Raw genomic sequence first — 12113 nt, 5'->3', positions numbered from 1 at the left:
GGTTCCAGAAGGGCTTGGCGCGCAATTGGCTCCCTTGCGCTCTGCTTTAGCGGAACCCTTCGGCTCCTTGGGGCTCCGAGCGCTTTGCAACTGCGTCCCGCCCAGGGGGCGCCCCGCGCTCCGCCCGGCCCTAGCGCACGTCCCTCTCTGCGCGGCGTGGGGTCGCTTCGCCTCCAGCCTCAGAAGCCTCCCACGCAGTACGCGGCTCGTAAGGAAGCCCCGCCCCTGCGAGGGCCTGATTCGTCCAGCACTTTTAGAGATAATTTATGGAGCCACCTGATGCGCCTATTGGGCGAGTTGCACAGTCCTTGGCGGGTTGGGCCCTACCTGGCTGGGGGCGTGTCTCTCCCGGCGCCTACGTGCGGGGGGACCCCGGCGGTGCGGAGTAACTACTAGGCTCGAGAGTCCCTTGGAAGGCGAGCCTAGAGGAGAGCCTTAAAGCCAATGGGTTCGCGGAGGCGGCCCTTCTGCGCCGGGCCCCTGGGCAGTCCGGGCGGCAGGGTGAGGCTGCTGCTTCTCCTCCTGACCGTGCGCTTGGGAAACGGGTAAGTACAAGGGAGGGCGCCACCTGATGCTCCTCTCCCTCTGCTGATCGCTTGAGGGAGGAGGGACCTGTTGCACAGTAGCAATCACCCGTCGCCCAACTCCTCTTAGCGCAGTGGTTGTGGGCTCGCTTTCAGCCTCGACTTGCATCACTTTCACCTGCCTGAGAGCATCGGGGGTTCTAGGAAGGGGAGTGCCCTGTTGCTGGTGCAAACCTCCGCACGCATTTCAGCTCTTGTGCAGCAAACGACTCTCGGCGGGTACCTCTCGTGTGAATCTGACATTGAGCCACTAAAACTTTCCTTGCACTGTTTGTCATCGAGTTAGCAGCGTTTGTGCAGCCCCTGCTTCAGTTTAGCTGTAGTAAGTGTCTCCGCTTTGCCTTTAAAGCGATGCCTTTTTCTTACCACTTGATAGTCACTATATGGGGGCTGTGGAAGTCAGTATTTAGGAATCTTCTCAAAGTGTGAACGTATTTGTCAGCGTTTGTTTCCCTAGAGAGCGTTAATACCCCGCAGTAAAAATTGTTTCCTGCCGGCTGCAAGTTATTCGAGTTTCATCTTCAGTAGTTAGTAGTTTCATGTATTTATTGATCTGGTTGAGTTTGTGAAAAAGAAATCTTTGACATCTGACAAATAACTGGCTGCTGTTCTTGCATGTGAAAAGTACTCTAATGTGGACAAATTTGCAAATGACTTTGTCCAATCATTTATTTGAAAAAGAAATAAAACAGTCAAATAAGAGTCTAGTTGTACCAAAGGGCAACTGCTGCTTTGTTTTAGTTTTCCACCAAACTGGTACTGTCTGTATAGCTTTAGGACTTAGGTCCTGACCTGGCATAATTGAAGTCAATGGGAGTTTTGCCTTTGTCCCTAGTGGAATTAGGATCAGGTCTATTATGCACATGTGGAACAGTTTGGTTGGTTGGTTCTGAGGTCCTGTTGTGTTTTCAGCTTTGGACAACAAGCTTTAAAAGAGAATTGGAAGACTGGTCATAAAGGTTCTGAAGAAGGCACTTGCTCCCGTGTCAAAATGGCATTTATAAATGTCCATAAAAGATTGTGTTTTTTTTATCTTTCAACTCCTTTAATAATTCAGAGGTGTTTTTTTATATATATGCTTTCATAAAAACATTAATTAGCTATGAACATGCAATAAAATATTGCCCAGCATATTTATCTTTTTAATTATATTCACCAAATTATCATTCATAGATGATGCAGCAGATGTGTAATATATAAAGGATGTCAAGAAATCCATTAGCATATGTTTAAAGAAAGCCATTAAAACTTAGTCCCCCCCCCCATGCTGAGCTATCATTTATCAATCTGTGTGAAGTGTGCAGATCTTAGCTTATGTCTCATCTTCAGAGTACTGCTGTGTGATCCTAGTTACAAACACCACTGATTACCCTTTTCTTAGGCATGTTCTAGCATCCGTTTCTTTTTTAAAAGCTTGTCAGATTAAGGTAACATTTTTCAAAAGCCCTGATGGAAATATCAGCACAGCTGTGCATCTTCAGAATTTCAGAATGTTTCTTAATGAATATGTTGTGCCTCAGGTATGAAGGAAATTATCAAGTTGCTTGAGAGAAAAGAATATGTATGCTCATGTTATCAGTTCAAAGACTATGTTTAAAGGATAACTCTGATCTTAAAATAGCTGTAGATGACTTTTCATTTATTAAAATAAAGGATGATTGTTTTAGAGGAACTGGTATGTATATATTTAATTAAATGCACATTTATAAATAAGTTAATGAAGAACCCTCCAATGAGAGGGAGAAATGTCCTTGGATGAGTTATTTTATTCTGGGCTGCACAGTGTCTTCCCAGATAAAATGGAAACTTCAATCTAAATATGTATGCACTTCTTCTATCAGCTCTTTTCAGGCTTGCTTTTCAGTCACAGACTAATTGGTGATATTTGTTGAGAGATGTTCCAAGTGACCACAAATGGATATGTTTTCCAGAGACTGAATTTCTGATGTGGAGTTTGTTAAAGCTCATTGATGTCCTGCAGGAGCTGTCCAGGACTTTCTAGATCCCTTCTTAATATTCTGCTGCTAAGCTGAAAGGAAATTTGGAGGGAGTTTTCTGCTCCTCTGCCTTCTGTTCTAATCTGTTGGAGATGGTTTTTCCTTGAATTGCATGTAAAAACATTCTATAAAGCAACATTTGCCTCTACAATATATCACAATTCCCCAAACTGCAGATAATTTCCAGAAATTGCCCAGCACGGGAGATGCCCAAACTCTAATATAAGGGCCCCATCTTTCACACCACACAGACTTCACAGCACCTACACTGGACACTTGTTATCTGTGTATGGTCTTATGTGCAAACCTCCAGAACCCCTGCTGCTAGTAATTGCAACTTTGCAAGTAAACTACTTAGTGCAAATGGAAAGTTAGAGAGTACCTGTAGTAGTACCATACTTTTTAACATAGACTACCAGCTAGAGATGCACATGCATGACCATCTTCACTTTTGCTGGCAGATTCCAACCTCCTAATACTCCATGCCCAAATCTTATCCAGTTCCAGCCACTGGTTCTCTGCAGCATAGATTTATCCAAACAGAGCAGCCTGGACTTCTACTCTTCTTTCTGTGCAAGTCTATGCAATTACGCATTCTCAGGTTTGAAGAAGGGGTGTTGCATGGTTGATGCCTTTACAAGGTGGGGAAAATAAGGTTGAGGTGTACAATGTAACACCAGATTTATGATACTGCACTTCTCATTTAGAACCAGACTCCAAATTGGGTCGCAGCGGAGATGACGGGGCGGGGAGGGGGGGGAAGTATTTTTTGTTAAATATAAGCTACTAACGAATGAAGGGAAAGCAAGATTTTTTTTTCTTCTGCATAGCAAACTTCAAAGCTCTGTTAAGTCAGTGTTCAGTTGTAAACTTTTGAAAGAAAAACCATAATGTTTTGTTTCAGAGTTACAACCAACTTCCAATCATGGGGTGCTCGTAACTCTGAGATACTATTGAAGTTACTTGTTGGTCACTTACTTCTAAATACTTGTGTTTTTTGTAATGAACAAGATCATAAAGTTAAGTTGTCTAAACATAAAAGAACAATAAATATAAACAAATGCATATAGCCTCATGACTATCTTAGACTATAATCAGAGAAAAAAAACTTATTACTAATCTAAAACACACACACACACACACACACACACGCTATATGAATCCTTATGAAAACAAAACATGTTATTACAACACATGTTGATCAGCCTCCATGGACATACTACTGAAACTTACTTCATTATTTATTATACTCTTCTACCAATATACATTATTCTTAAGTAATAGCAATTACACTTTATAAAAATGTAATTTAGTACAACCGTCTACAGAGGAAATGCTCGGAACTAACATTCATATTCAAATTTGACACATTTAACACGTGGGTTGAACAGGGACAGCAATTACCTGACCCATTATAAGTACTCTTTCACATACTTTGATGCTTGATGTAAACTTAACTTCCCTATCCCACATCCCCCTCTCTCTGCTCTTCTATCTGATTTGCCAACCTTGATAACAATTTTTCTGATTTGTCAACTTTGAGAACAATTTTTGGACCTTTGTGCTTTATATATAGAGTCTGTTCTGGTAAGGCTGTAGATATGAAGAAGTGTGTCTGTCCTGCAGAATCTCAACACCTAGTAAATTTTGTTAGCCTTGAAAGGGCTACTCAACTGCTTTTTTGTTTTAGTTGATACATATATATTAATAACTCTTTACTCTCAGTGTGTTCTTTGTGGACAATATATACTGAACTCCAGATAGCAACAGTTTGTTTTTTTTTCTTTCCTCACATCAAACAATGAAATGTTAAGGCTGTTGTGATAAAATATGTATTTCTTAATTTTTAAGAATAATGCATTCGTATGGGCAATAAAATATATAATTAGCAGTTAACTGTCTTTTATGTGCTTGGGGTATGATGTGATGAGAAAGGACACTATTGTCCATTAGCAACCATAACTGGTTTTGGTTTTTAATTGAAGGTTGTTTTATTTAACATTTAACCATATTTTTAACATTTTCTTGATGTAATATGGTATATCCAGCCATACATTAGTTTAATACTGAGAGGAAACTGTTGTGGAAATAATTGTACTTCCCTTACAAGGAAACTTTCAAACTTTGCTAAATGAAAGAAATGCCACTTTTAATATGAGGAGGTGTGTGTGGTGGCTTTTTTTTTTTTACATACTCCTGTATTTGAATAAGAGGTTTTCTGTACCCACTCGGGCAGAAATCCTGCAAAAAGAACTGACAAGAAGACTCCCATTGTCCTTTGTTAGCCTTGTCTTGAGATACAGGGATCTAATCCTGCAGCGTAACTTGCAGAAATGGCAGCTATATTTCTGCTTGAACCCACAGTGAAGTTAGGTTCTTGTCTATAACAGAATATCTGCTTTCTCTGAATTCAAGAAACTACACTTTAAGCAGTGCTATTGAAACCAGAAGGGTTTGGGTACTGTGACACTGTACAACTGTTCAGGTGACCAAGCTGTCACTGTGACTCACTACATCAGTACACAGTGGTGGTCTCTCAGCACAAACTTGGTAAAGCAATGTCAGTTTAACTCAGTGGTGTCCAATAGTAATTCAAGGATCGCCACGCTTGTGGCTGTGGTCCTTCCATATTCACCACAGCCCTCCTCCCCCTGTCCCCCCACTCTAACTCCATGCCCTCTTCCTTCCCCAGAGTCAGGCACCCCGCCACCGCTCTAACTGAATATGCTGATGACTCACTGGAGCCAGGGATTTTGAGGTCACAGGAGCCACGTGGCTCCGGGCTGGGGCCGCAGAAGCCGTGCTGGGGTGAGAGCCACAGGGGTTGCTGTTGCTACCAGCAGGGGCTTGTCTCACCAAGTGGTGTGGCACATGTGCTCAGTGGGCGGAGGGCACTCCATAGCTATGTCTACACTAGAGCACACCTTCATTCAAAAGAGAGTGGTCGGAAGATGCCCTTGCAAGGGGGAGTGTCTACACATGGGCCGTTGACAAGCGCTGTTGAAAGGGGCCATCCAGGACTTCGAAAGAGTGTTTACACTCACCAATGGCCTCCTTTTTGAATGAAGGGGCCAGGAAATGCTACAGACGGGGTCGCAGGACAGCCAAGCCCTTCTGGAGCCGCAACGAGCTGCTCCTTTAAAGGGCCCCTCCCCAACACCCTCACAGCACCAGGCCTGCGGAGCCACCAGCGGAGTGGGAGCCTGGTGGCTGCCCTGCAGCTCCTGGCAGGACCCCCCGCCCACAAGGGGCAGACCATGGGGTAGTCTGCTCCACCCCCCACCCCTGGGCACTCTGCTGGCTCTGGAGCTACCCCACCAACTCAGAGTAGTGGGAGCAACCGGTCGTGGGGGAGTGGGGTGATGACCAGCGGCTCCAGAAATTCTGAATGTGGCCATAGACCTTCCTGGAGCTGTGCCACTGGCTGACCTCCAGCCTGAGACACCAGGGCACCTGGATGCACGTCCTCCTGATGTAGAAGAGGGGTCACGATAGCTGTCTGGAAGCTGGCTGCTGCAGACAGCTACCGCTCCATGGGACACCAATTTGGTGTGGGCAAGGCCGCAGTTGGGGCCATCGTGATGGAAGTAAGGAGGCCTGTGCACCCACCCACCAGAGGGCAGGTGGCCAGGCAGGGGCTAGGAGTGCAGCCCGGGGTGGGGCCAGTGGGGGCCAGGCACACCTCGTGCACTCTCATGAGTGCCTGTGTTCCCTCCCCCAAGCAGGTGGTCTGCTGTCAAAATGCCATGCTCCTCCAGAGGGTCATCCACATCAGGGACCTGGATGTGGCCATCACAGGCTTTACAACACTGGAGTTACTGAATTGCTTCAGGGCCCTTGAAGGTACCCACATACCTATCTGTGTCCCGGAGCATAGTGGAGACAGTTCATCAACAGGAAGGGCTACCATGCTGTGGTCCTGCAGGCCAGGGTGGACAGCCGGGATGTGTACATGGGCTGGCCTGGCTGCACTCAGGATGCTTGGGTCTTCCAGAACTCAGGCCTGTGCCTCCAGCTGGAGGTACAGACCTACATCCCCCACAGGGAAATCCTGCTGGGGGACACCACTGTGACCCTCTGCCTGGTGGCCGATGCAGCATACCTGCTCCAGCCCTGGCTCATGCGGCCCTAAGTGGGCCACTCCACCCCCAGCCAGGAGAGCTTCAAAACACACAGCTCAACCACACCCACCGGTTGCTCGAGCACACCTTTGGCTGCTTGAAGGGCTGGTAGTACTGTCTCCTTGGCCACCGGCATGTGGGTGTCATTGCTGCCCCCCAGGTCATGGGCACCTGCTGCATGCTCCACAATATCGTGGCGAGTAAGGCAGAGGCCTTCGCAGGAGTGGGCAGTCAAGGTGGCACGGGCTACCCTCAGCCGCTACTGCCCTTGGCTGCCAGGCCCACCAGGATGGGATCCATGCCTGGGAGACCCTGTGTGGGTACTTTGACCAGCGGCCCCAGTGAGTGCCTCCCTGGCCACCCCCCCCCGCCCCCGGCAGGCCTACTGCACACCACCTCCTGCCCCCCTCTGCCACCAAGCACACAGCACACAGGGGTTATGGAAAACTAAAACGGTGTATTGTAAACTTCAAAAACTGTGTGGGAAATACTTATTAGTAAACATAATGGTACAGCTAACTATATGTACAGGAAGTTACAGGGGGCTAACTATATATTGGGAAGGGGGATCTAGGTTGCGCGCCCGGTGGCCATCACTCTGGGGCAGGAGTAGAGGGGCATGACCCCTGCTGCCCCTGGGTCCTGCACCACCCCTCATCCGGGGTCTGTTGGGGGGCGGGTACAGAGAGGTAAGGCTGGGGATCAGCTTCAGGCTGGTGGTCCAGGCCAGCGGGGTCCTCTTCTGGGGGGCTGGCAGGTGGGACCATGGCGGGAGGGGGCGGCCAGGCCAGGAGCTCCTGGTAGGAGGCTGAGACTTCCTGGAACATGGCCAGGAACTGCTCCCAGGTGGCCCAGTGCCAGCCGGCCTCCCCCTCCTAAAAACAGAGCCATCGCTTGGCCAGCTCCACCCAGCACCAGATGTAGGCGGGAAGGTGGGGGTCATCTGCTGGCCACCTCTGCCTCCACCATTACAGGGCTCATCATGGTGCTGGTGGTGGCTCTGGCTGGCTGCTGTCCCTCACCTCTGGGGGGCCATCCAGGACCATGGATGGGGTGAGGCTCTCCTGGCCCTCAGATGGCGTGGCTGTGGAAACAGTGGGAAAGAAAGGATCAGGCTGTGAGTACTGACCCGTGCCCCACCGTGGGCATTGGGGCCCTGGCCCCTGTTCCCCATCCATGGCTGTGATGGTTCGGTGGGTGGCCCCCTTGTGCAGTCTGTTCCCTCACCCCTCCCCCTGGGAGCAAGGCACAGTGCTGTCTGCAGGAATGGGTGCTGATGAGAACTGGTGGCCATGCCGCCATCCAGGGGCCATGGTCCGCTGAGGCCCTGGTGGGCTGGGGTTTGCCGGGGTTGTGGGGAACCCCCAGCTGTGGATGGTGCCCCTGCCCCATGATCTGGGGTGTGTGCCCTGTTGCGTATGTACCTAAGGGCCCACCACCGAGGTCAGGGGATGGCCGTCTGGCTGATGCCCAGCTGAAAGTGCGGGACCAAAGGTCAATGACCAGGTCCCCTCCTCACTGGACCAGTCCCCAGCTGAGGCTGGTTCCATTTCCGTCACTGGTGGCATGGGGCTAGCCAACAGTCCCAGCTCCTCCCCCAGCTGGGGCTCCTCAGCAGAGGTGTCCAGGAGGGCTGGTGGGGAGGAGGTGTCCGGGGGCCCCAGATGCTCCTGAGCTTGGGTGTTATCGTGCCACAACTCCTTCACCTTAGTCCCGGCCTGGCCAGGCGTGCGGGCAGGGCGACCCTGGGTAGTCAGGACCTTGGCCAGCTGGGGGAAGGTGGCCGCATTCTGCCACTTGCTCCCATCACCTGGAGCACCTCCTCCTCCTGCCAGAGTCCCAGCAGGTCCTGGAGCTTGTGCTCACTTCAGGAGGGGGTGCACCTTTTCCCCGCCCCCCAGCTGGACCCTTGGGGGATCTGGGGCTCCTCACCTGCCTGGCTGGTGGCCATCGTGAGCAGGAGGCAACTGGGGGTTGCACTGAGGTGTGCAGGGGCAGTACGTGCAGTAGCTGCTGTCTGTATACTCTCAGCTTCCTGCAAGGGGGTTTCCTGGTCCATGCACCACTGCCGCACTCACTGTAAAGCCCCGCAGGGGCTGGGCAGCACACCTCTGCCTAATAGCTGATTGCCACCATGGCAGACCCCGCTCCTTTGAGAAAGCAGGATGTGGAGCATCTACACATGTCCTTTTTTGAAAAAAAGACATCAAAAGAACAGCCTCTTCCGCTTGGAAGAGCGGTTTCCACTCCTGCGGTGCCTAATGTTGATCTTATCTTCCAAAGAGTACGTGGCGTGTGGAGACATGCCACTTGCTACTTTGAAGTGGGGCCTGTTCTTTTGAAAGAACCAGCTAGTGTAGATGCAGCTCATGTGTGCGGGTCTGAGAAGCTCCATTTAAATGCTCCAAGAGCTGCATGTGGCTCCAGAGCCCAGAGTTGTCGCACCATGGTGTCCTGCTCACCTCATGTGGCGAGTGATGAACTGTGCCCCATTTTTGTCGCATCACCTACAAAGTCATTGCTTGTTTTAGTCTATTTAATTATATAGTAAAGGACCATTTAACTGTCTTTAAGCTATTGCATTGTGAGTACTGTGTGCGTTAACAGCATAACCATGTTGTTATGTCAGTTTTTGGTGGCAAAGAGAATTGGTGATGATAAATAGCAATGTTTGGGATGTTGAAAGGACGCTGCTGGCATACTATGGTGTAGAGGAGACAAGCTTGTTTTATGTAACATGAATGACTGTAGGTTGAAATAAACAATCCATTGATTCAGCCAGAAGATACAATTACAATACTGGTTCTGCAAAATTTTATGCATATGAGTAGTTCTATGCATATAAATAGTTCCAAATGAGTTCAATTAATCTATTTGCCCATGTAAAATTAGATTTGTGTAAATGCTTGCAGAATCAACACCTAAATTTTCACGGTCTATGAGGACACTGAACTAACGCTAAAGGATCTAGGAAGACTAGAAATGTTGTGAAATAACAGCATGAAGTTTAAATGGCAAAAAGCCAAGCAATATATCTGGAAGGATATATCCAGCACTGTATGTTGGTTTCCTCGCATCAGTGTAGTGCCATAGATGACTAAAAGTATTATTCAAAATTCAAGCGGTTCTTTAAAGTATGGTGCCACTTGTATGTTTTTTAAAATGTAGGTCTGTTGTGTGGTTTGACATCCTGTGTATAATATAGCTCATATAATTACACTTGATAGTTTCTGTATTGAAACTTCTGTTTTAGATGCCATATATCAGTCCTCAGAAAAAACCCTGTAAAGTATTGGAAATCTACTATGTCTCTAGGTAAGTCATTCCAGGGGTTTGTTACTTTATTTTGCCTTATTTCCAGTTTGAACTTCTGTAGCTTCAGCTTCCAGATACTGGATCTTGTTATGCTTTTCATTTCTAATTGAAGAGCTGCGTGGTTCAGCCTGTCACAGTCCTCATCTCTGGATTGTCTGGATTGTCTCCAGTCTGTTCTGAGTGGACCTGACTACTGTATCCCACATGCTTTTAAAGCCCCTTCCACATTTTCCCCTCTTTGGTTTGTGCTTTTTGAAGGCACTGCTTAACCACATTCACAATTACCTTGAAATACCAGAGAATTACAGATTTATGCAAAATAACATACAAACACATCCTCATTAGTCTCAGCTCACTTTTTCTGAGAGTCTGAGGTCTCGTCAGCTTTTCAGGCGAGACAGTGTACCTTCTGCCTCTCTACAGCCAGGCCTTCCAGCACAAGGATACGCATGCATTCTCTTAAAAAAAAAAAAAAAAAAAAAAAAAAAAAAATGCCTCCTTAAACACAGTCTGCCCTTTTTCCCCATGTGCTCCAAGTAAGAGATTTCAACATCTTTTTCCAATCTGTCTTTGTAGAGTCCGTTTTCCCATGATGATGGGCCAGTACTTGAAAGACTATTAACCTTGGTGCTCCTAGATTGCTCTGTGATGGTTTCCTCAACCATAGACATTCAACTAGGTTTCAAGCCCCAAATAATAAGTAGAAGTTATAATCCAAAATAGGACACTGCAAAATAAAGGAAACAATCAAGGTTACAAACCAAGATGGAGCTCAATACAAAAGAGTTCACATTTGACAACAGACACATCCCACTCTGTCATGCTGTCTACTGTTGGAAATCTTTCCTCATAATAAGTAGTTGTAAACAATGATCGAGTAACATTTTACTTTTTGGGATAAGCTAAATGGATTGAACTACTTAAGTATCTCACTGTAAAGCATACTTTCCAGATGCAAATCATTCTCATAGCTCTTTCCAGTTTGTCAGCATCTTTCCTGAAGTGGCCACACTACAACTAGCCACTGTTTGCTAGTAATGTTCTCACTAATGACTTGTAGAAGTAAAACCACCTCCCTGTTCCCACACTGTTCATGTGTCCAAGGCTTTCATTCATTTTTTGAGCTACAGCATTACAGTGGGAGCTCATGTTCATGAAGCCCTAAGTACTTTTACAGTGTTGGTGTCTCATGTGACTCAGGTTCTTTGTTCTTACACTTGGCTGTACAATAAACCCACGAAATGTATGATTTTGAGTTGCACTTAATTTGCGTTAATATGAGTTAAGTGCAACTTGAAGCCACTCTGAGGCTGCCTGTCTGGCGCCCTCAGCTGGGGAAAGCTGGGGAGAAGCTGTGCCTGGCTCTAAGGGTGGTGGGGAGCTGGGAAACTGACTGGTGCTGGTCAGTTTCCCAGCTCCTGCAACTGGTGTGGAGCTGGGAGCCAGGCTACCACGCCGGGCAGTTTGCTGTCTTGTGTGAGTGGTAGTCTCCGCTGTTCACAGGAGACAGCAAACTGTCTCCTGTGAGCAGCGGAGAGCTGCGAGCCAGGCTCCAGCTCCCCACGCTCACGGGACACTGGTCTGCTTCCTGGCTCCCCAGTTACATGAAAATTTAAACTTATGTGGAGGTTGCCAAAAATGCAACCTCTGCTTAAGTTGGGGGTTTACCGTATTAATATGCTTACTGCTGAATTGGCCTCACTTCACTAAGTGATCCAGAACAACTACTAGAAACTGATCTGCCCCCATCGTTCTATGCCAGTCCACGTATTTTTGCAATGGTTTTATGTTCTCTTTCAAATCACTGGAAATGCTATTGAGCAACACTGGGCAAAGAACAGATCCTTAGTAGCTCCTCCTAGAACCATTCTCGTTTGGTGAAAATTCTTCCTTAATAAGTATTTTTATCTTGCTTATATTAAATCACCAGGTGATGTGATCTTATTCTGGACAGCATAAATTTCAGATATATAGGGCTTTACTATACCTCTAGCATCACGTCCTTACCCCTCATAGACTGTCATATTCTTTTTCTGTATCATTTCCCCCTTTCACAATTGGAGTATTTAGATTATGCAATTACCTAAGCTTATCCT

At 47.3% G+C, this 12113-nt stretch overlaps 1 protein-coding gene across 2 annotated transcripts in view; it reads left to right on the top strand.

Moving 5' to 3' along the window:
* The first annotated feature begins 318 nt into the window (after window positions 1-318).
* Window positions 319-12113, top strand: part of GABRG1 (gamma-aminobutyric acid type A receptor subunit gamma1) — a 92868-nt gene continuing 81073 nt past the window's right edge. Inside the window, exon 1 of one of the 2 annotated variants that reach the window (XM_074991798.1) lies at window positions 319-545. In XM_074991798.1, coding sequence (XP_074847899.1) covers window positions 445-545 — 101 coding nt within the window. In that variant the 5' untranslated portion in view covers window positions 319-444. The remainder of the gene's footprint in view (window positions 546-12113) is intronic. The other variant, XM_074991799.1, reaches the window with a different exon arrangement.

This window comes from Carettochelys insculpta, chromosome 4 (assembly GCF_033958435.1).
Source record: "Carettochelys insculpta isolate YL-2023 chromosome 4, ASM3395843v1, whole genome shotgun sequence".
NCBI lineage: Eukaryota > Metazoa > Chordata > Testudines > Carettochelyidae > Carettochelys > Carettochelys insculpta.
The sequence above is the reverse complement of the archived record's forward strand: the minus strand, read 5'-3'. Positions and strand labels throughout refer to the sequence as shown.